The 24,455-nt window shown below is 40.8% G+C and overlaps 1 protein-coding gene across 4 annotated transcripts in view; it reads left to right on the top strand.

The window, feature by feature from the left end:
- sema5a (sema domain, seven thrombospondin repeats (type 1 and type 1-like), transmembrane domain (TM) and short cytoplasmic domain, (semaphorin) 5A) overlaps positions 1-12,643 on the top strand; it is a 173,679-nt gene extending 161,036 nt beyond the window's left edge. The window contains exons 18-23 of one of the 4 annotated variants that reach the window (XR_001424644.1): positions 2,807-2,977; positions 3,205-3,360; positions 6,125-6,169; positions 6,912-7,123; positions 9,763-10,001; positions 11,186-11,273. Coding sequence is in view for 2 of the 4 variants with exons in the window: in XM_015029805.1 (XP_014885291.1) it covers positions 2,807-2,977; positions 3,205-3,360; positions 6,125-6,169; positions 6,912-7,123; positions 11,186-11,305 (704 nt within the window). In the remaining 2 variants the exon portion in view is untranslated. Of the gene's footprint in view, positions 1-2,806; positions 2,978-3,204; positions 3,361-6,124; positions 6,170-6,911; positions 7,124-9,762; positions 11,104-11,185 lie in introns of those variants that run through there. The other 3 variants (XR_001424643.1, XM_015029807.1, XM_015029805.1) reach the window with 3 other exon arrangements.
- Positions 12,644-24,455: the final 11,812 nt, after the last annotated feature.

Consider the following 24,455-nt stretch of genomic DNA (forward strand, 5'->3'; position numbering starts at 1 on the left):
TAAAAAAAAAGGGGGAAAAAAACTTTAAAAGGATGTTTAAAGGCCCTTTAAACCTGGTTTTTTTTTTTTTTTTTTTTTTTTTTTTTTAAGATCTATTAGATGACACAGAGACACTTTGGAAACAATGCATCCCTTTCCTTCCTGTTCACAACGATGCACTAAAACAATTGTGAAGAAAGTTCCAAGCTTATTCAGATCACTTGCTCAATTAGCTTTAACATCTGAGAAGAACATTGCTTAGAATATAAAAAAAAAAAATCCAAGCAGTCACAGAGAGAGCAGAAGATTCACAAAGATCAGAACAATTAAGAGAGTCAATAAAATGGCAAATTCTCTTTTCACTCTTGCAGATTAAAAAAAAAAAAAAACACAGACCTCCCACTGCATTGAAGCTACATGTTCTTTCTTCTTCTTGATTAATGGATAAAGAATAACAGTGACAGATGACCTACAGAATCATTAAAACCCACAGAAGAAATCGGATGCAGATAAAAGGTGTGACGGAGACCAGATTTAGACCAAGAATCAAGGAGACAATCCCTCTGGCTCTCTTGTATGTAATTACTATTGCTGTGTAATTATGTTGCCAGCCATGGGAAGACCTTATTCTGTTGTGAAAAGCCCCAAGACAATGTATTTTCAACAGTCTTCTGACAGAAGAAGAGGGGAAGCTTTCTAATTAAAAGAATGCCCTCTCTGACGAGGGAAGCAAAGCCGTCTGACTGGAAATCCAGTACTCAGTTTAGCATTAAGCCCACCTGGTGTTCAGCACGGCCACTGAAGAGGCAAGTGTGGCGTCGTCTCGAGTTCTTATCAATGAAGCGTCGTGAAGAAAAGCGGGTTTGATCGGTTGCCGTTTTATCCTCCCCACTCCCCCTCAATCAATCCGTCTTAATGACTTGTTCGAGGTTTAAGACGGACACTGTCCTGAAAGTCCATCAGCGCTGCTTTAATTAATTCGGTTAAAAACTCACCCCGGCATCTCAAGTTTGTATTTCGTAAAGTGAGCTGTTGTCAGGTCGTGAGGAAGATTTGGGGTAGATCAAAGAGCGGGTTCATCCGTGCAGACTGCGCCGCTCCAGGGGAGCGAAAGGACACATGAACATGCTTTGATTTTCTTTCTGTGCAGCGTCTCTTGCCTTAATACAAGCGTTATTCCTATTCTTGGATGTTGACTACAGTAATGCCACAGTTACGGTGTGTTGATGAACAGCTCCATGCTCCCGTCCCCCAAAGGGGCCAGCTTAACCCGGCTCGGGTAGCAATGAATACTAATGTCTCCTCAATTAGCACCCCTCTGAAAGTGAGATATTATTTTGAGGCTGGCAGACTGCGCCGGTAGACCAGTTGTAAACCTCCCATGGCTAATCCACTCCTTCTTTTTTTAATGTGTTAGTTTTTCTGTGCAAGAGAAGGCAAAGAAAAAGGCGCCGCGCCTTCCGTCCGTCCGCTCTGGAAACGAATGAATCCGTGTTTTAACTGCGTCTGCTTCTCCGATGAGGCGATACATCATCGAGGGCTAAGAATCGACTTATGTGTCACTCTGCGATAGAGAAATTACACTGAGATGACAAAAAGCTTCGGCAACTTCAATTACCCATTTAGCGCCGCCAGCCATCCTTGAGTCTTTAAAAGGAGATGAGACGAGGGTTTCAGGCTGCTGCAATGAAGGGAGGTGTTAAACAAATGATCGGGAAGGGATATTTACCTCCGCTCAGGCTCTCGTGTGAAAGCTTTCCACATACTTGTGCTCCCTGTTCTCTTTTTGTTTCTACCTGCTTGACTCGCGTAAATGCACGTTTGTTTGCATGTCTGGGTGTCGTCGATATAAACGTAAGTTTACACGGGATTGTGCTTCTGGATACTCGTCTTTGCTAATGACCCGGAAGACTTTGTACGCTGGAAAATGCTTTAAAGTCGGCGCAGTACCTACACTTTCCGAATATAAAAACCGTCCTCGCGTTCAACTAAAGAGCTTACATGCACGCATCATTAGTGTAATGAATTTTATGGTAGTTCTGGGCTTTTAGTGATTTTTTTTTATTTATTTTTTTTTAAATATTTTTTTTTGGTGGGGAGAGTTTAGGGATGTTAGGGCTACACAGCGTGCTTTTTAAAAGCAAGAGTTGAGTCAACGGGATTATGGATTCATTCACTCCCAAAAGAGTGCAATTTGCAAATATGAGCTCAAATATTTATTTAATTTATGCACTCCACTAATTTAATGTGCTGCAGCCATTACACCAGGCCCATTAACAAGGACCTGGCCATGATGGCTATTTGATCACTCTTCTTATCAGGAATGGCAGAGTTGAGTTAAATATGCTGAGGATCCTGCTTTCAAGCACAGTACAGCGATGTGGAGTTGTGAAGCATTTGGAAGGAGTTTCCTGTCTTCTTTGTCCAATAAACCCCCTGGTATGATAAAAGAGGCCACCATTGCGCTTCTTGGATGGCCCCGATGTTGGCCTTATCAAAAATGGATGGACTGGACTAGGAAGCTTCATTTTTAAACTTGATGATTTTTTTTTCAGAGCAAAATAACCGCAGTCTGATATCATACCAGGACCTTGTCAATGACAACATATTTGTGCCTGTGAACGAAACCAAAATCAAATTACTTAATTTCCCCTCTTGCTGGTCAAAATACTAGCTAGGTCTGAAAAATCAAATGGTGTGAAAATGACTTACTAACATTGACTGTTTCCTCCTGTTCTGTATTCAGTACCAAAAGGGAAGCCTACTAATTTGAGTAAATCGCGCAATCTTTCCGCATTAAGTATTTATGAAAAACGTCTGGTTTCAGTGGACGGCAGTTGGTCCTGCTGGTCTTCGTGGTCCAAGTGCTCTGTGACTTGCGGAGGAGGACACTACATGAGGACGAGGACCTGCAGCAACCCTCCGCCAGCCTACGGAGGAGACATCTGCCTGGGTCTGCACACCGAGGAAGCGCTGTGCAACACGCAGACTTGTCCAGGTACACACAAACATTTTCCACCTCTTAAGTGGAAAAGACTCGAGAGAGCTCCGATGCAGGCGGCTCTCCTTTCCCGGGTTTGTTGTTTTTCTTTCTTCTTTTTTTTTTTCTCAGCCTCTCGAAGGGCGTCCCTGTGCACCACTAATGCACAGGGAGTCATTCGGCGCGGCGCAGACTCGCACTCAGCAGGCTGTGTGAGACAACGCTGCCATTGCTGTGTTTTCCAGAGAGCTGGTCCAGCTGGTCCGAGTGGTCCCACTGTGACTCCAGCGGCGCCCAGCTGCGAGTGCGTCACTGCGACGTCCTTTTCCCCACTGGAAACCAGTGCTCAGGAAACAGCAGCGAGACCAGACCCTGCTCCCCTGACTCCAACTTTATACCAGGTGATGGCACGCTTTGTGATGTCACTTCCGCATGATTTAACACACATCCTGGGGAGCGCGAGGAGCGTACGCCACCACCAGCGCAGTGGTAATTCAGTTCGTTTTCAAGAAACCTGTGATAATTGAGTGCATTATTGATTTCTCGAAGCGTGTTAGAGGTCAGGCTGGGAGATAATTCAGCCTTTTGGGTTGAATTAGAAACATTCTGAAGAACAACTCCCGAGTCCAGGATGTGATTACATTGTGGGTGAGCTCTGCTGCTTAAGTACCGCAGTGAAAGCTCTGTTTTTTTTTATTTTATCTAAAACCGAAGAAATTATTCTTTGATTACGTTGCTACACGTAAAAGAAGAAGTTTTACCGTTTCCATGACAGACTTGCCTTTGTTGCTTAGTGAGTGGGAGCCTTTCTAGTTTTGTCGTTGTCATAAATTTAGAGTCACTCTAAAGTCGGTGTAATAAGCAGGGATAGGTGGAGAAAGGAGTGCAGGAAGAAAACAGGTACTTACTGATAAACTGACCCCGGAGGAAGATTTATACAGTAAAGGAAGCAAAACCTTGGAAGATTGGATTCAGTTTCTTTCTTTGCAGAAGGCAAATGTGTTCCAGCTCTCTTCGTAACTCACGTCATACCAGAGAGACTTTGTTAGGTTAGGACGCTTTTATTGGTGGACATCGTCACACGATATGAATGATTTTGGTATCGAGCAACCATCCCACTGCAGTGAGTGAAAAGTGGTCGGGATAAGACAAGACTGAGAGGGGGAATGAGAATAATAAGAGAGAGAGAAAGAGAGAGAGAGAGAGAATTGAAAGAGGGATGATAAGAATGAAAATGAGACCTAAAGCGGGATGAAAAGGATGCGTTAAATGAAATTGAGTTATATATGAGGCTGATGAGTGGGATGGAAAGAAGAGGTTGTAAAGAGGGATGAGGAAGTTGAAAGGCATAAAAATAGAATGTCAAGTGGGATGAGAGGAGAAAAGAGGGAATGAAGATGGATGAGAAAATTTGGGAAATGAGATAAGGAAGACAGGGAGGCCTCATTGGCCTTGTTCCCAAGCATAGTAACACATTGATTACTTTTAGGTGTTATAATGTTTACTTTGAGCCCCGTTTTGTTAGTTATATGTAGTGGAAAATGTTACATTTAATTATTCGCTCCATTAAACGAGCGAGTGTGTTACCGGGCAACTATCAAAGGATTCAGGCTTTAGATATAAACCTCTTTTCTGCACCAGAAATCTTGATATTTTAGAACAAGTAATTATTTTAATGGCATTATTTCCACAGATGAGCAGTTGACCTCTTTGATCAAGCAATAGTCGGCGCACAACGCGAGCAGTGCAAAGCATCAAAAGTCTTTAAGTAATTGTCATTCACTGAGGAACAGGAGAGCATATTTTTCCTTCAGCCCAATTTTCTTATACCCAAACAGCTGCTTTCTGTGTTAACTCATTTTTAATCTGTTTCATCTCAGTTCCAGCTTTTTGTCCAGGTTCAGTAAAATTTGATTAGAAAAAAATAATTCTTTATTGATGGTCACAACTGAGTTTGATGAAAAGAAAGAAAAAAAAAATCTTTCGCTTTCTTTTAATGCTGAATGTTTTAATTGGTGTAGATATTTTCCCACTTCAGAGGCAGCTTTTGTCAAGTTGTTCACAGTCGGGCCTCTTTATTACTGCAAACGTACTTTTGTTAGGCAAAATCTGTGGGATCCCCCCCTCCCCCCCGCTGCTGCCGGCCCTATCACGGTCGACAATGCAGAAACGGATTCCAACTGGTAGCTGAGAGCAAAAACCTGCTGTTCGTGAAACCGTCTCATTTTTCCTTTCATCGGGACTTCAAGGCTTTTAATTTTCACGAGAAAAAACTCGAGTGATTCGCAGATACCTTTTTCTGCTTTCCTAATGTCTTGGTGTGGCTTGGTTACAGGTGGCTGGAGCCGCACACCGGCAATGAATGTCAATCGTCCGCAGAGAAACGTAAAACCGAGCAACTTTTCTTCCGTTTGATAAATCTATATCGGCTGCTTATGACGAAGAGCGGGACAAGTTAAGGGTCATAATCAAATTTAATCATGACGATAAGCTCCATTATATACAGCACACACCTTCCTGTCTTTCTCACACTGTTAGTATTGACATTGGCTCATGCAGGCATCTCCTTATTGACAGTCGGTAATGCTAGACACAGAAAAGAATTGATCTCTGCATCTCTTCTAAACCAGGATCATCAAAGCTCCTGCTTTCAAGACGGCAGGCTTGAGCTTCACATAACGCAACTGAGACACCAAATTATTGAAAAGCGATTTTTTTTTTTTGCTTAAGTATTTTTGCTGTAATTCGAATAACACAAACTTTAGACGAGGAAAGTAATTATGCGACAGAGCAAACATTTAACTGAACCCCATGTTTGTAACCTTTCTGTATTAATTAAATAGGATATAATGCTCATTAGGAAATTCTACAGAATTACCCATCTACCTTTTTATAACCCCCATTCATCCCATTTTATGGGAAAGGTAGTCCATTAGGGTTCATTACCAATGTCCTGTACTTCATTTCCTTCTAATGGGAACTGATACTTTCATAAACCACTCGAGGTGCCACAGCCTTGATTAGCTTTCGAAGTTTGAACGATTTTCAACACATTTCCGTGCTTACCTTCAGGAGAGCAAGCCGTCGGTGACAAAAAGCAAGCATGTGCGGCGGTGTTGTTCATGCTAACGTTGCTGCTTTGTTGCTTTCCGTCTTCTCCTTCAGAAGTCTCCATCGCACGCTCCAGTCAGGAGGAGAGGCGCTGTGGAGGTAATTCCCATCTGTATGTGCGAGTGTGAAAGACAGAAAGAAGGAGGAAGGGTATTGCACCTGGCATCTCACATATTCTTGGTAAAAAAAAAAAAAGAAAGAAAGTCTTTTCATCTTGCAGAGCTTTTGTTCAAGTTTTCAAGAAATTTGCTTTGTAAAGCCGTCGGAGGCTTGCTTTATGACCTTTTTTGCCCTTTGGTGTACATTCTCCCATTGCCTTGTTTTTATGGGGGGGTTTTAGGAATGCTACAGTTAGCGTATCATCAATATGCAGTGTATATCTGTTTTACTTAGCTTGCAGGATGCACTGCACAGCTGCTGCATGTAGAGTGGATTTTATTGGACTGGTTAAGCCCTTGCCAACATCCAAAATTGGCCAGTTTTGAATTTGTACTTTTCCTCTCCACACGGTTTTGAATGCAGCGCTTAAAGACAGGAACCAAAGTCTCGCACTGTCTCAGATGTTAAATATAATGTCAAGAAGAGTCAGAGACTTGACCCAGAGCTAGTGTATAAAGAGTTGAGCTTAACTCGGTTTGTGTCGACAGGTTCACTGTCATGAATACGACTTCAAAAAGAGGGAAAGGAAGTTGTCAATGTTAATAGCCCCCTTTTTAAGCAGGTTTTATTGCAGAAATGCCACTTATTACATCAATAACTATCTGAGCGGATGAATTATTTCACAACAACCCCTTTCACAGTCGGGCCTGCTCATATGCCTCCCCGTTCCTCCCCCTTTCAGATTTCAACCTTTTCCACATGATCGCAGTGGGTCTCAGCAGCTCCATTCTCGGCTGCCTGGTCACGCTGCTCGTCTACTCCTACTGCCAGCGCTACCAGCAGCAGTCCCACGACGCCACGGTCATCCACCCCATCTCCGCCGCCCCGCTCAACACCAGCATCACCAACCACATCAACAAACTGGACAAATACGACACCGTGGAAGCCATCAAGGTCTGTAGACGGACACGCTCCCGGTTCACCCCGGGTCACAATATGACAGATGTTCGCATATGCAGAGGGAAAGATCGGTTTGATCTAATCAGTGGATGTTAAACACCCCCTTTGAGTCAGTGAGCAGTAGCTCTGCTGCCAGTGTCAGCTGTGATTAAATACTCTCCTTACTGACTGTCACTGTCTCACCCCCTCCTGTCACTTGCTGACACTCTCTGCTAACGTAACAGGTAGGCGGCGGTGCGTTCATCTTCTCCACGTCTGTCTCACTGTGTGAATCTGTTCCGTTTCTGGGGCGCTTCACTGCTTTCTCTTAAAATCCTAGAACGAAATTAGATGTGTGATATTAAATGTAATCGGCAAAGGGGCCCTGTGGCTAGATCAGCTTTTTGGGTTGCGATTGCATCCTGAAGTGCAGATAGTCAGATGTATCAGGGCCAGTTAGAGTGGTCCAGCTCGTCTCCTGGCACAAATAGCCTCTTATCCACTGACACATTCAGGCTGTTTGGCCAGAAATGGGCTGGTGATTAGCGCTTCTCCACAGGCACTCCATGCTCAGGCTAGGGCTCTATCTGAGATACAGGAGTGAAGTGTCTCGGTTTTTACCCACAAAAAAACCCCCACAAACTTTTGCCAATTAAACAAATCCTTTCTTAACCAACTAAAACAGAAAAAGAACACATAATGTTTTTTTCTAAATCACAAAGACGTAATAAGTTACATTTTAAAATAACCTAATGAGGTGTGCTTTACGTTAGACCACACTGTCTTCCCTAAAGTGAACGGTTTAGGGTGCAAGAGTAGCGGGTTTAAGAGACACTGAGGTGCCAAGTATTTTAAGACAAAAAGTCATTTTTTTAAATCCTAAAAAGAACTGGGAGTCAGTGGAAAGAGGCTAGTTAAAAGTCAAGCAGCCACGTTTTGGTTTGACTGCAAACATTTAATGGACGTGTGGTTAACACCACCAAATAGCACATCACAGAAGCCTGGTCAATTTGGGATACGAGCAAGAAGCACGCATTTAAAGAAAATTGAAAGTAGACAGAAAATTTTGCAGGTCTTTGCTTTTGTCCAAACATGGTGATTTCCCCACACCTTCAAAAATGAGGGAAAATTCCCCTGGCTAAACAGGCAGGCAGTTTTATTCAGGTTTTTACTATAGTTGACTTTATTCAATTTTCGTTTTTTCAAATAAACATGCCAGGTTTGCGACCTTAAACTCACAGAGGAAGTCGTGAGCATCGGCGACGTCAACTAAGTAAATACTTTGATCTCTGTTTGCAAACGCGCTTCCCGTATATGAGAATGTTTTGTAGCCTTGTTAAAACCTGCGCGGCTCCTTTGGCTCGGAGCAAACTTCTGCGAATGTAATTTCTTCAAGGGTTTGGAGACGGAGTTCATCTGTCATGCAATTAGAGTCAGGAGTATCAAGCATAATTCAGTTAGTGCAGTTGCAGATAGCGGCAGATATGAGTGTAGACAGTCGGTGTGAAGATGCAAAGGGAGCTGCATGACAAGTGAGTAATGAGTCATTTTCCAGCAGCACATTTTGCCTCCAACGCTCAATCAGAGAGCCCAAACAACCTTATGTTGCGGTGAAGTTTCAACTAATAAGTATGAAACACCATTATATGCGTCCTTTTAGCTATTACGCAAGTAAATGATGAACAGAAGATGTAGTTTTAGTTTGTTTTTTTTTACTCAAGTTGCGTTACTCGCCGTTTATCTGCACAAAAAGTTAGACGCCCTTCATTGAGGTTTGCTGGAGGATCTAACTGCATTTTACAGCACTTTGAAAGAGAATTTGGCCGCATACAGATTTCTTCTGGTTTTGTTAACACTGGACAAATCTAGGCTGATTAAAGACAGCATGCAGTTGTTAAGTGACGATTTCATTTATTAAGGGAAGACCAATCTGGCTCACTGTGAAAAAGCAATTTCCCCCGTAAACCTAATGACATTAATGTTTTGCCACCCTTAGTGGTGACGATTCCTGTCACTTGTTTGTGATAACTGGCACCGAGTCTTTGCAAAAGTCTTGGGCATCATCAAGATTTAGCTTGGTGAGTTTGCTTTTGTGGCCTTTTTGCTATATGGTAGTTATCGTCACCATTGGATACCCATATTGAATTATGAACTTCAATCTTTACTGTCCTCCTGGATGACTTGTCTCTGAGCTCTCAGTGCAAGAAATTTACTTTTGAACCCTTTTCACACCAACAGACAACTTTGTTTCTCGTCAGATCTTGAATTTCTTAATGTTGTTGTGTAATGTGTTGCTCGTATGAATCTTTAATCTGCTTTATGATGTCAGAGAGGTTCTGCTTAAGTTTAGGTTAGACTTTGTGATTCTTCAGGCCCCATTTGTGGCAAGTAAGATCAGCTTTGAAAAAAAAAAAAAACAAGCTCAATCACAGTTAATCCATATTTTATCAAGGTTTCGATGAGCTAAAACATTTATGTGTTCCAGAACAACAAAAACAGAAGAAATTTCTAACAAGGATACTTTGTCACAGCATTGTGTGTATAGTTAATTTTTCTAAGGCTGCTATTAAATAAAATATGGTTTTTTTTTTTTTTTTTTTTTTTTTTTTTTTTTTTTTGAGGATGACTCTTGCCCGTTCCTTTCCTTCCTGCAGCCAGACGTGTCGGTACTCTTGCCTCTGGACGACCCTGCCATGCACCAGCCTCTCTCTGCTAACATGGGGGTGTCTATGCGTGGACTGGAGATTTTCTACTAACCAACCTCAACAACATCCCGCTTCTTGACTCCCCACTCCAACCAAAACCCCGACAACTCTTTGACCCCCTCCCCTCATCCAGTACTACTTCCTGTTCCCAAACGAGTCCTGCCCTTGCACTTCCTGTGGCACTTCCTGTGCGTGGCAGGTTGGGAGTACAGCACTCTAGTTTCTCTTTTTCTGCTCAGACCCCCTTTCATCCTTCCATCATGGCTGCCTCCCTTCTCTCTCCCAGCTTGCGAGAAGGCAGTGTATCCCTCCCCTTTTTTGTGCTTACATTTGCATGTCTGTCGTTTGTTTGTCCTTCATGTTATGCTGTATTTTTTAATTGATCATTTGATTGGATGGGTTGAAAAGGAAATATAGTTGTAATGTTGGCTTATTACCTTCCTCTGTTACCTCTCTGTCACTAACGGCACATTACCATTTAGGCAAATTGTGTCTGCCGTACCAAAAACTCCAACTTAATCATTCTTAAGCCCATTATAATATGCTGAAAGGAAGAGGACACAGTAGATGACGATGCAAACAAGCATTGCTGCACAGCTGTTTAAAGACAACCAAGTGGACACCTGCAGAGATACATAACCATCTTTGGTGCTGCAGGAGAGCTGATTGCTTTCCCTTTGTCTGCAAATCACATAACCGGAACGCAGCAAAATATGAGGTTTTTTTTTTTTTTTTTTGCTCAGCTCACTTGTCGGAAACATCCATCAGCTGTAAATGCAGCATCATCAAGTGTTCAATTACGCCGCCCCAGGGGGACTCCCATCACACTTCCCACTACAACACGCTGCATATGAACACGTCTATTTGCCAAATTGTTGTACTGAGCAGCACATCAGAGGCTCGTTCCATGTTTACTGTGTCATGCGGGGATAGACAAGACGCCCCCCACCCGTCCCAATAGTTCTTCCTGATTGTTTAACAGAAATGCGACTCGCCTTTGATCGATTTTTATGGCTCTGATTGTCCTGGAGGACCGACAATCCGAGGGCCATAAAAACCGCTGATGCTGGGTATTAGAGATGACAGAGGTGGACATTCGGATGTGCATCAAAATAATTTAGCCCTGTGGTGACTTCTCATTTTTCCGGCCTGTTTGCAAATGCTCTGACCTTGCTCTGTGAAATGTATGTTCCATTCACCGAGCAGTCTCCCATTGATTTATGTTGCTCCTTTGGATTTACTTTTACCTTGCCATCTGGGCTGAATAATCACTTGATCCATAACTTGTGGGAAAAAAAAATGCCCATACTGACTCCTGTTCATTTCTCCTCTCCATCTATTTTTTTTTTTTTGTTCTTTTCTTTATTTGCAGGGCTTCAACAAAAACAATCTGATTCTGGAGGAAAGGAATAAGTACTTCAACCCACAGCTTGCCGGGAAGACTTATACCAATGCATACTTCTCCGACCTCAACACCTATGATGACTATTAACCCCAGACTTCTATAGCGGAGATCATTACCCCTGTTGTCCATTTTGACCCCTTCCTTGTGCTTTGTATTGAGATTTGTAACACCTTATGTGGGATCCTCCCACGGTGACACTCGGTGGCAGCTGGTATGTAACGAAAACACAAACATTCTGGTGTTGCCAAAAGAGGGAAATGCCCACTTTCTCTCAGGTGCCTTGGGGTACACTTGGAAAAACCTGGACTCGCCAAGAGAAATGGACAATTGGATCTCCAGTGCTGCGGGATATTTTGGGGAGTAACATCTAATCTGATTTTTTTTTTTTTTTTTTTTCCCCTGATGCCCCTAAGACAGACCTGTATTTGTAACGATGGGAAATGACCACAAATTGCTTTGCATGACTTCATCTGATGTGTTTGCTCTGCTGTTCCGTTGCAATTTGCATGATGGATCACATTCCAGGGTTCCAGAGTTTGATGCTGTTATTGGTTATGGGGTTCGCGTCAGACGTCCTAAAACAAATAGTCTGTAGGAATGACCGGTGGTTTTTACCACTCGCTACAATGGTAATGCCCAACCTGACGGTTGGAACAATGTCCAACTCCAGTCGTAGATTCAGGATGTAGATATTTGATGTCTGTGGTCAACATTGGTTATGTTATTGTTTTTTGTTTGTTTTTTGTTGCTTTATTTCTTTTCAGTAGCTACAAAAAATACAAGTTATAAATGTAAAAAAATAATAATTTTTTTTTCCCCTTTTTTATGTTTTTGTACAGGAAATTACGTTTGATGCCTATGTCTAGATTTTCTATGCATTTACTCATTGTTTCAAGTGTGTAGAGTACAAAAGAAAAGCAACATTGTGTCCACATTTTGGCAATTGTGTGGGAGTACTCATAGCAGGTTGCCTCAATTTACCATTGCCGTAGTACTTTTTATAAATATTTTGTAAAAGAATAAGGAAAAAAAATATTGTTTTTGAATTTTGATAGTGTTCACTATTTTGTTGACTTCTGAGTCATAAATATGTGTTTGTGAAAGCAGAATGTTATTGGCATTAACTATACAGACAGAGCATACATAGCGAGTACTGTTTCTCTGACTCTCGGCTTCAGTGCTTACCCATGTACCGCAACTTGTTTATTTTTGTTTGTTTTCTTCTCTCTTTTTTTAATCTATTTGATTTGTTTTGGTTCATTTGCAACTAACTCTTTCTTACATGTTTGCTTGTGTTTTTGTGCATAAATTAAAATAGCTTCCTACAAAACTTGTCTACAGTGACTGACAGATTCAACGTATCTGTACTCCTCTTTTTTTGTAAAGTTTTGCTGGGAAATGATCTAATAAATGTTTATTTTCATTTAGGTGAAGATACCGTGTTTGAAGATAGTGACGTAAAACTTGTACTATCAACTTTGGGTTCTCAAAGTTCCCTGCAAAAATATTTCATGCCTTTTAAACTTTCGTCATAAGTAAAAGCCACAAAGTGTGGCCTTTAATGCGACAGACTGATGCAAACTCAACCCTAACTCCAATAGCACAGGCTCAGTTTTCTCAGAGTGTTGTGAACATATTTTTCTCACATTTTGCCACAGATTTTCAAATCCATTTAGGCCATTCTTTTCCATAAATGCCATGTTTGTCAGCGCATTCTTCCACCAGAACTACCAGGAGTTTCTTGGCTGTTTTTTTTTTTTCTCATTGATTATCTTCTTGCCCATTCTGTCGGTCTAAGTGGACAATGACATCTTCATAGGTTTGCCATGTTAGTTTCACTTTCAGATGATGGAAAAATAAACCAATCCTGCAAATACACAAATTCACACTTTTATCCCTGACCTCTCTGGGGTATTCCTAGATGTGAACAGTGCTGTGGTTCACCAGCGTTCTGTAGCAAACCACTGAACAGCTCTATTTATTTCTGAGATCAAGTTACACGCAGGTGGACTTTATTTACTAAGTAATTGACTTCTGAAGGCAATTAGTTGCCCTGGATTTGACTTGTGGTCAAATCGGAGTAATAGTATTCTAAATACAAGTTTTATTTTCAAACAGATGAAGGATGATCGTCAAATGCTTCTGCACGTTGTGAACGGTTTTAACGTTCAAAACCATAACATGATCAAACCCGCCGCTTCATAAATCATCCAAATTCGGAGTAGTAAGACCCCTGTCCACCTTCCTTTAAAGAGGATTCCAAGAGACGCCACAGTGACAAATGGACACAACCGCTGTAGAAGGATACCTGAAGGATACAAATAGTGCAAGGCGGCATGGTGATAGTGTTAGGGGTGCTGTCTGAAGTCCAAACACTAATCTGTATGGCAGGGTGTAATACCCCACACTGTGCTGTTCTCCCATCAACCTTCAACCCGACATCCCATCTGTGTGCAGAGGGTAATGGAGGGCTGTTATTAATCACCCCGCTGTTTGGTTCCTCTGACTTCAAAGAATTAATCTCTTTGCCTTAACTTCACCCCGACTAAGGGAGTGTTGCACCAAAAAACACACAGGATGTTGACTGTGGTAAAGACAGGACAGTAGATCAAGCTGTGTGTGTGTGTGTTTACTGGGCAATTATTGTGTTAAAGGTTATGCATGTGGTTCTGAATATGAGCTCTTCCATTGCATTTGCACGTTGTGTTTCCACATTAAGACGCATCAAAGTTAAGACAGGATGCTCGGTCGCAGATATTCAGTTTGTTTTGCTGACGCAATCCCAAATCCCTTACCTGAGTAGAGCTGAAATGTCCCGTCACATTTTCATCTCTTGATGAATTTGGCAGTGGCATGAGGTACGCAGCTCTCAGTCAGTCAGAAACGGCTCATTCCACCTTTACTGCAAGGTCAAGGGTGATGACTGACTTTTCTAAAGTGGCATTAGGGGACCGCTAAAGTTCACAGACAGAGGTCACCCGAGCAGAGCGTGCATCTGTCAGATCAACTGTACGCGCGAGTGCTTGCGTGGACCTCAACAAGTGTCACGAGATGGACCTCGTTTTGTACTGTAAGCACACGGCAGACTTGAAAATGGACATGTTGACCTTTGGCTCAGAACAGACTGCTGAATTTGAGTTTTGCAATACTCAGACTCAACCTTTTCTTCTATTTTTTTCTTTTTTTACTGTTTTTACTCCGTAAAAGTTCATTTGAATAACTGCAGAACAAAGATTTCCCCTTTGCAATTTTGTTCTAGATCATTTTATGCCCAACTTATACGTAAGCAAAGTACTCGCATGTCACAAGAGATTTAGAGGAATTCAAGAAAACTCATATGTAAATAATTACCAGTTGAGAGTTGCACAGACTCGTAATCATATTTCAGAATCAGTTTCATTCAGCAAGTTTGTGCTCACAAACAAGGAGATTGATTTTGGTTCCAATTTTCTCTCAAAATATTTTATGCTTAAATATATAAAAGTATTGTTGGGAGACAAGGTTGCATTAGAGCAAATATGCACTGTATCAACCTGGGCATCATCAGCAGGACAGTCTGGGGAAATAAGCTGTCCCTGTGGTAGCTGTTTTTTTTGTTGTTGTTTTTTTTGTTTTTTTTTCTTTTTCTTTTTTTTTGCAAATAGCGCTGACCTGAAGTTGAAAGTCTAAACAGTCTGTGTCCAGGCAGGGGTCTGAAGAGTGGTGCATGTGGAGCTTTTGTGTCAAGCTGAGATGTGGATGAGTTGATGGGAGGTAAGAACAGCTGCTTTTCAAACCTGCAGTAGAAGCTGTTTGGGTCGTCTGCCAGAGGAGGATTCTGCTTACGGTGGGGGGTGTAGTGGTGTTTTTCAGACCAATCCAAACTAATGTCAGGTCATCTGCTGAACAGCCAAGCGGGGTTTTGGCTCCATTTAGCTGCCCCGATAGCCAAAGTCAGTTTGTGTTTTTTTGCCCGCGTATACGTGGCCTACCTGTACACCTAGTCGGTGTCTTCTGTAATTCCCATCGAGAACCACCGAATTACCAACCAAGATCTCGGTAAAAATTGGGGCTGATGAAAAATTGAGAAAAAGATGCCTTGAGAGGACTGGCTGGAATCAACACTCAAAGGACAAGAGAGAAAAGTACGGAGACTGCCATCTGTGGCGCCATCTTTGATATCTGATAAGATACATTTGTTAAACAGAAAATGAATACACCTTAATGAGGAGAAAAAACACTCACTCCTTTCTTTTCTGTTTTCCCAACAGGGAAACATTCATTTGACTTTCTCTGTTAAGTAATAAAACAGGTGCTGTGTCATCAGCCACACAAGTGCATCTGCTTGTGTTTTATGATTGTTTTCTACCTTTTATAAATATATAAAAGGTAGAATATATATATATATATGTAGAAGGCAGAATATATATATATATATATATATATATATATATATATGTATGTATGTATATATAAAAGACCTAAATGTGCATCCGTAGGACATGATCGTTAACAAATATTAACCTGAGCAGTCCAGAGTTCTGAACTATCACTAAACGACTGCTCAACGCTTCACACTCTAAGTTCATTAGGCTGTGTGTTTATTCACACTTACTAACACACATTGACATTAACTTATTAAAACGAGCCGAATTAACTGTAAGTCAACTGCTGGCATCTCGGCATACTCAATCCAAACCGGCACACTGAAAATCATGTGGCAGAAATTTTGAAAAGAAAAAAAAAAAAAAGTATGAAAAAAGATTGCTTAAAATAACTTCTTTTTTTTTCTTTTTTTTTTTTTGTCTATGAGGCATTTAAGAGCCTGTGTTAATTGGCAGCCTGTACAGAGAGCTCTGAGTGGCAAACAAGGTGAGTGAGTGAGATGGTTTCTGTCAGGCAGGTAACAGAGCGTGAACATCTCATTAAACACCTTTTTTCTCTCCCTGGTGGAACAGTGTGCTTTAGGCTGTTCGTTCACCACCTCCCCCAGCGGGGTGACCATTCCTGTGACTGCTGCAAACTTAACAGGCTTAACTATACACTTGGCCCTAAAATTATATACACAGATAGAAGGCAAATAGCTGTGAGAGGCACTTAGTTACCGGGGAGAAAATGTAGCTGTTGGAATACGTTTTGAAATCGGAGCTATAGGAGTGGTTTTAAAGGGGAAATCCCACTTGGGAGCGTACGCTAACGCTTTGCGTTCCTTTAAATCTGGAGGCGTGGGGAGTTTTTTTTTTTTTTTTTTTTTTTTTTTTTTTTTTTTTTTTTGCGTAGTCAAAAAGTGGTAGTGATTTCCAAAGTCGCTCGTGAATCTTTTAGTGTGGAAGAGGTCACAATTATCACCAAAATGTGCTTTATCCAGAACAGTATTGCGAAAGCCATAATGTTGCAATACAGTCCAAAAGAATCTCTCTTGAGAGCCGGGAAGTTTCACCGTTTTTACTTATGTTTTAAGGTTGAAACTCAAGTGAGACAGCAGATATGGCCCATCGAGTATTAGCACCACTCCGTAAGCGGGATTTTTTTTTCTTTCTCTCCTCTCTGTCGTTTTGGAGCAAACACTCCCTAATGCTGCTTCATTTCATTTCAAGTAAGCATTACTATGTTCTGAAAAGAAAACTAATTTTTCAAAGCAGCCCTAATTGCCGGAGTGCACAATCTGCTATGCTTAAGGAGCTGCAGTTTGGGTTTCATCGGATACTTCAAGGAAAATTGCGTTTTTGGGTGTTTTTGGGGGGAGGAAGGGGGGATTTTAATTTGTTTTTCTTTTTTTGGGGGGGGGGGCTTGATGCTACAAGCCCCGTGTTGTTTTGATACACCTTTCCAACTGTCAGAGAAGCACAGCAGTGTGTTCCGTGTTTCCGGCGCTTTTTTTCTTTTTCTTGCTTTTTTCTTCTTCTTCCTTCAGTCCCCACAGAAGGAAGCACGACTTCCAGCAGTGTTCGTTCAGCCAGATATGTGGGGGCTGATAGGAAGCTGGCACGCCACTTCACTCATGCCAGACTGAGCAATGAATGTCACAGTAGGCTCTAATGCCAGCTTGGAGATGCCACCAGAGATTCCTCCCCAGGACATCTGGAGTCCCAGGTGCCCGTCGTTTGCAGATCCAGGTCTCGGCTTCAGGAAGCCAAGAGTCCTAAAGAATGCCAAAATGCTGGCAGCACCGGCCAAGCCCTCCAAAGCTTATCAGCTCCACCACAGCCTTTTATGGGCCTATTCACCTCAATCAAAGCTGTTATTAAGGTAAACGGGCCAAGATGGCGGATATCGCCGCGCTCCAATTACCCGCCACGTCTCCTCCATCTTCCCCCTGCCAGCTTCCCAACAAGCTCCGATTCTCCTCTCCGCGCCCAGCTGCTCTGGCTTCGTTCCACTTCCTCTGTATCAGCACACAGGGAGACCTTTCACAACAGAGGGGTTCTGTCAGCGCTAGATTCACTGACGAGGGCTATTGATGGCTGCCAGGGCGCCGAATTTGGTCTTATCAGCAGCGCAAAGGTGTCTCTTTCAAAGTCCAGAGTTGCTGATTTTCAGTGAATTGCCACCTTGTTGCCAGACCCTCCGCCAAGCTCCTGGTTCTTTTTTCCGCCATAGTAGTAAATCCTAAAAATTCTCCGTCTGTGTTGGTAACACATATTTCTAAAACGTCTATTCATGTTTGCTACAAGGATAAAGAGCTGCACAGGTTTTGCTCGTTGCAGTATATTGGATGTTTTTCGTTTGTTAGATATCTAAACAAGACATTGATTACCATTTTACATACTTAGTTTGGGATTTTTATGATGGTCATTCGTCAGCCCCTCAGGCAGCAAACACGTTTTTACTGTAGAAACGTCTATGCTGTACCGTAAAGCAGTGTTACAGAATAAAGTTCAACCTAATGCGAGTTAAATCTCCACTAAAAAAAAACAAAAAAAAAAAAAAAAAATGAGAACAAAACCACAAAGCACTAATACCACAATCCCTCTTCAAATATTTGATTGCATTATGCTCAAAAAAGAAAAAAAAAAGAATGCTGAACGTTTTGTCGTGGAATTCCTTTTAATGACGGTAAACATGCAACTATGCAAGCAATACCTTGTCAGACAAATTAAATCTAAAGTGCCAAATTCAGATGCAAGATGGGAATTTGATATCATCAGGAGATGGTCATCTTCTAGATTTGTGCACATCTCTGAAGGTTTTTTTTAGACCTGTTGAGATAAAGAGGATCCAAGTAAACATCATACCTAATAAGACACACATTAACTAAACTGATAAAGAGACTGATTACGGAGCAGTTTCAGCTTTGAAATCAGGTTTTTCACTCAGACTGTTTTTATTTCATCAAGCATAATTCTGCACTCTTAAAATAAAAGCCTTTTGTTTCACGTGTCTCTTTTAGATTAAAAAAATGTTGACTTCTAACTGATGTTTCCAAATCATTTTTATCATATCTGACTGCGCTGTGCTCACTTTGTTATCCAGGTCCTGAGCATTTGCACCTTCTGTTCCAGTCGGAAGAGCGCATTTATTTACATAAGCATCTGCATGTCTAATACTTAGGTTGGACAGGAAAAATGTTGCTCCCCAATCAGTTAAATATCGTCTTGGGTGACTGCGACTTGTTCATTTCCAAAGGATTATACCAAAGCTGTTTTTTGTTGCATCGTTGTTTGTTGCAGCAAAATTGTGTGGCTAATCTTTGGTCAGAAGAAACTGCAGGAAAGTGTTGAAAATATTACAACTTCAAGGCCTTCCCATTCCGGACTGACTGTGCAAAAGTAGAATAACAGCGAAACACGACAGACCAGAGTTACCACTTTAAATGTCAAAGTGCATGACAGCAAAGTAAAAAAAAAAAAAAATAGACTGAATATGTCGTTTGGTGTCGGTCATGAAAAGAACATGACGGCTGAGCTAAGGTTTACTAGACCTCGAAAAGAAAATAAATCATTTCTCAAGAAAAATATCCTTTCGATAGGTATGACAAAAGGCAATAATTTAATCACAAGACGTATTTAGCAAAATAAAAAAGTGAAATAAACCTAAAATATTTGAATATCTTTTATTCCATCAGGTGTCAGCATCAAAGTAATTATACCTCACTTAAGAAATAAAAATTGTGCAAGTGCTTATGTCATGGGAGGATTGAATATGAGGATTAAATTTGCCAGCATGAAGGCAAAAAAAGTTCACCTGTTCTGCATTAGGGTAACTCCACTATTGGAAACAAATGCAAATGCTATTTTGTCCACAATCTCTGTGTGTTTTTCCCCCTCCTGAGTTCAGGGGGAAAAAAACCGCTGACATGCTTTTTTACTTCACTTCAATCACAATCACCCTTAAACCTGACAGCTTTCTCATTTCTTGTGACACGGACATATTACAGCATGTCAAAGATGGGAAAGTCACCAAAGCACAAAATCATCCCTGTCACAGAGGAGGAGGCGAGGCATGCAGATCCATTTTTGAGAATGAAAAAGAAAACCAAAAAAAATACAGTGAAAGGTAAGTAAATGTACATATTATGTTATTTAGCTTCAAATATTATGCAGAAGCACATAATTAAGTAGAGAAGATGTAGCCGAATTACAGGTAAATGTAAATATAAGCTCAAACCAGCGAGGGCGATCTCTTTGAACGATGGATGCCCCCGTGCTGCTGGAGAATTGTGTAAATGGCGGCGCACCGTCTTTAAAGATCGCCCTGGTTGTTTATTTCCTCCATTTGCAGCAAGCACAATCTACCAAGCTGTGACCACGCTCTGCTTTGCATTTGCTGAAATGTCACACAACTTTATTTTTTAATTTCAGCCGCCCTGGGGTTTTCTGATTTGGCTGCATTAATTACCTGGATGACACTCTTCGGTTTCCTTTTGTTATTCACCCAAGAGAGGCTTACCCAATAATTAAAACTTTCTCTCCGACTCTACCTTTGTGATTAGCACTTCCCGCTTTCTCACTCAGTTTCTACTTTTTCCACGTCAGGATTTGACAGTGCACTATTGATGTTTTTGGACAACAACAACAACAACAAAAAAAAACATTTTTGAGAAGTCAAAGCATGTAAAATGTCCAAACTGAAACAAGAGTTAGTTCGTTTTTAAGGCTGTAGCAACAATTTGTATTTATTTCCAGAGACTTTTTGCTCTCCCTCCGGCCTCAGCAGAGCTGCAAGTGTTTGTTCAAAAGGATTCGATTGTCATTAACAGGTGTGAAACCAACTCAGTTCCAAAAATGAGGTGAAAAATAGCAAGTGTCAGACCAAAGTAAGGTGGCTTTCACCATCCAGCTGCCAGCCGTGTAATAATAAAAGCTCATGGATGATGCCTGTGGCACAAAACTTTCTTCTTCCCCTTTGTCTTCTCTCTTATTTAAGGTGACGTTAACACCCCCAAAACTAAACCAAAACAAACTTCCTTTCGGCTCCTGTTAAGGGTGCCGTTTTTCCAGGTTGTTAATCAGCTTTAATTGCTTTGCCTTAAGTGATGACGATTTCATTGGTAGACGTCTGTAGATTAAGTTCAATTTTTTTCCCCCTCTTTCTGGAACCTGTAGATGTACATTTAACTGTAAAAGTCCCACTACACCTTTAAATGATGCTTAAGCTCATTTTTGACCTCCATTAAAACCATGCAGCGTCTCACTCTGGAGCTGTCTCATTTAAAGTAGCGCAGATTCACAATCGACTGTAAAGTATATCACAGTTTTAGCTAAAGTCCCACCTAAGCTCAGCAAAGCAACCAATATATATTTTACATATATTGGTTCATCTGTGACTAATTCTCTAAACTAGAAAAAAAAAAAAAAAAAAATCTCACTATTATCAGGATTTGTGTGTTTACTCAGAGTTTAGCTCTCTGCTCGTTGACCTTCTTTGACCCGTCCCCCGACCTTATCTGCTGCGAGCGCTGACCGAGCCGATCCGTCTCTCACTCGGCTCTTTGAGCTCTTCAACTCCACCCTTTGGTTTGCTCCACACAACGGCCTTCCAGGTCATGCTCTGTGTCTCTCAGTATTTTTAGCTCCTTCTAAATGTGAGTAATCGATGAATAGATTCAGTCTGGGTCATCCCTGTAGAGCAGTAACAATAGCAGTAGCAGAAGTACATCAACCATCTAAACAATGATTCATGCCTAAACAACCAGAGAAATGCATTGTTTACTTCCTGTTGAACGCAAGTTTCCTGTTTTCTTATTTTTGAATGTAAGAAAAATCCATCTGATTTTGTTTTTTTAAAAGAGTAACTTTTTTATTGTTATTATAATTTTAATCATTTGAAGCAAAAACTCCCCTAACAGAGTTTAGTGTGCAATTGTGATGAGGACGTAAACGTGGGTGGATTTTACTCTTTATAGCACAAGATGGAAGGAAGCCGCAATGCTGAAGAGTCGAAAGTGTGAGGCATTAACATTAACATAGCTCCAAGCTGTTTGGAATTTCAAAGCGTCATCATTTGCACAATGAGAATGGCATTGATCAGAATCAACAAAACTGGCTTGTGTGTAAATAGAAAGGCCTGTGTAAAATAAAACAATTTTCTGTCTTTTTCAAAGGTTGTTCAATGTGTAGCAAACAAAGTTAAGAAAAAAAAAACAACAACAAAGAACCTGGAAATCATTCTGACAGTGCCGTTGCTGCCAGTAAATTAAAGTTCTGTGCTCAGGTCGGAGGAAAAATATGTGCTGTGGTTCTGCCAGCTCCTGTCTAAACACAGCTGACAGTATACTTAACAGCACTCTGCTGTAAGCCGATCTTTCCTATTACCAGCAGTGAAGAAAAGCTTACATTTATTTTTCGCTAAACTTCTATTCAGCCTGCAGTTTACATGTTATGTGATATTTCTGGGGATCGCTTGATCTGAACCGCCTTGTGTGATTTGTTGTCACGATTCCCACTTGTGCCTTTACATTTTTGGATGCTGTTTCCATGGAGCTGCAGTGTCTGGACAACATACTTCTGCAGCCGGGACAGCTACAAGAACTGTCTAGTATTTATGCAGATGTTCAGATATGTGTTCTTCTTCAGGCTTTGTTTTATACTATTTTGATGCATTCTCAACCAAAACAGCACATAAACAGCTGATGAACAAAGTGATTTATTTGTACGTCGCATCAATCAATGCTTTTGATTATTGAGCCATGAAACATAATGAATGTTTGTTATACTAAACCCTTTGGAACAAAGGAGTGAAAATATTTTAATCCGAGTACAAAGTGAGCTGTTGTACGTTCAGCAGTAAGACCAGACAGCTTCCATATGTTTTCAAGACAATGTTTTGGCTCGTGTGTCATTCCAAGCTTTCTCCAGGTGCTTTTTTTTATTTTTATTTTTTATTTCTCCTCATCATTCAAGTACAGATTCTTTTTCCTTTTTATCAGCCTAAGGGTGATGTTTCAGAAATGCATTGTTTGTTGTTGTTTTTTTTTTTGGTTGTTTTTTTTTTGTTTTGTTTTGTTTTTTTGCTGTAAAATTATACAATGATTGATCTGTTTAAAATGTTTTTCATTTATAAACATTTCAAGTAATGTGCTTACATACATGGAAGTGTGCATCAATTCAGCAGATATCATAGGTGGGTTTTTTTTTTTCTCATAATCAGTTGTTAATTGCTTTTTCCCTTTAAATGACCAGTTGATTAAAACTAATTATAAGCTAAAACCATTACATGTTTCCGTTACATAATTCAGTATATTATCATGGCAGTTTCAGGGGGAATAATCTGGCACGCCAGAGTAACAATTTTAGTCATAACCAGTACAGAAATTACAACGTCTACCAGATGGCTGTCAAAACTGCAGCTTTTTGAAGATCAGTTGTTTTTGTTTTATAGCAAGTTGTCATTTTCTGTTGTGTTAATTTAGAGTTTGCTGAATTTTAAATCCCTGGGCAGAGAGAAAGTTTGCTAGGTCACAAAATTCAGACTATCAAACAGCATTTCCCCTGACTTCCTCATCCTCATATAAATCAGAGAAACAGAGGAAAGGAAACCATCTATGCACACATTCATACTTATGCGCAATTCAAAGACACAAATCTTAACATGATAATCTGATAACATGTTAATCTATCTTAACATGAATGCTTTTAGACTGTGGAAAGAAACGGCAGTACCCAGTAGAAAACCCTCACATGCTAAGGGACAAGATGAAAATTATTTAACCAGCATGAAGACTATTAATACGAATTACAGGATCCCTTCCCCTTGCTAATTGGGACAGGTTTTAAAGTGTTTTGTCTGCAAAGTTTTAGTGAGAACTAACCAAAGGCAAAATTGCTGTCAAACAGATGTACAGCCGCAGTGAAGTTCCTGTTTAAATCAGTAGAGAAAAGTAACAATTATCATAAAAAAACACCTCGAAAAAACAAAGTAACTGAGAAAATGTGTGCTTTCCCGACTTCAATCCTGCCAAAAAGACGTAGACTTCCCTTTCAGCTTGAACATTAATCTGCTTCCCGCTGTGATGACCTGTCAGTTTCACCCAGCATCAGAATCCACCACCCTTCCAAAAAAATAAAAATTAGCAAATTTTGTGAAAGTACGTAGTGATGCCGAAATTTAATTGCTTTTCTTCATTTAACAAGCACCTAAGGTGCATTTAAACTCCATTACGGCAGCTGTTTTCCATTCTGTCTTTTTTTTTTTTCCTCTGACTATTAAAAAACAGGAGCATCTGCCACAATAAAGTCAAAAAATATAACTTATAAAGTAATGATATGGTTGATGTTGACAGTTTTAAGCAAAGCAGCCTGGCAATGAAAGTTCAGTGGATGCATTGTGAAATTGTGCTTTTTACCCGGATTCAAGAGCAACGAAGACCAAAATATGGGCGCTTGATGGGAAGTTAATTGTTTTTTTGTTTTTTTTTAGGTTTTATTGGCTCTAGTGGCCTTTATTTGAGAGTGGTCAGACAGAAAGGTGGGTGATGGAAGACGTGGAAGGCCGGGACTCGAACCTGTGACGGTCAAGTCAAGGACTAAGGGGTTGTTTTTTTACCCCTGTGCTATCGGAAGCACCCCATAGGGTCATCATTTCATATTAAATGCTAATTTGCAGTATTTTCACTATATGAACTCCATGTCTTGTTTGTGTCCTCACAAATTTTACCAGACAGATTTTTGCTGCATTAACATTCCCAAAATCGTAGATGATTTGTCGATCCAAACAGTAATTATCTTTCACGCGTTTCGTCCCCTGAGGCACAACTTTAATATTTACCGTTCATTACTGTCCCCCCGGCAAGTGGGAATAATCCATCTCCTCCAGTGAC

This window comes from Poecilia latipinna, unplaced genomic scaffold (genome assembly GCF_001443285.1).
Source record: "Poecilia latipinna isolate Pla-1442-1.1 unplaced genomic scaffold, P_latipinna-1.0 Scaffold164, whole genome shotgun sequence".
Classification (NCBI taxonomy): domain Eukaryota; kingdom Metazoa; phylum Chordata; class Actinopteri; order Cyprinodontiformes; family Poeciliidae; genus Poecilia; species Poecilia latipinna.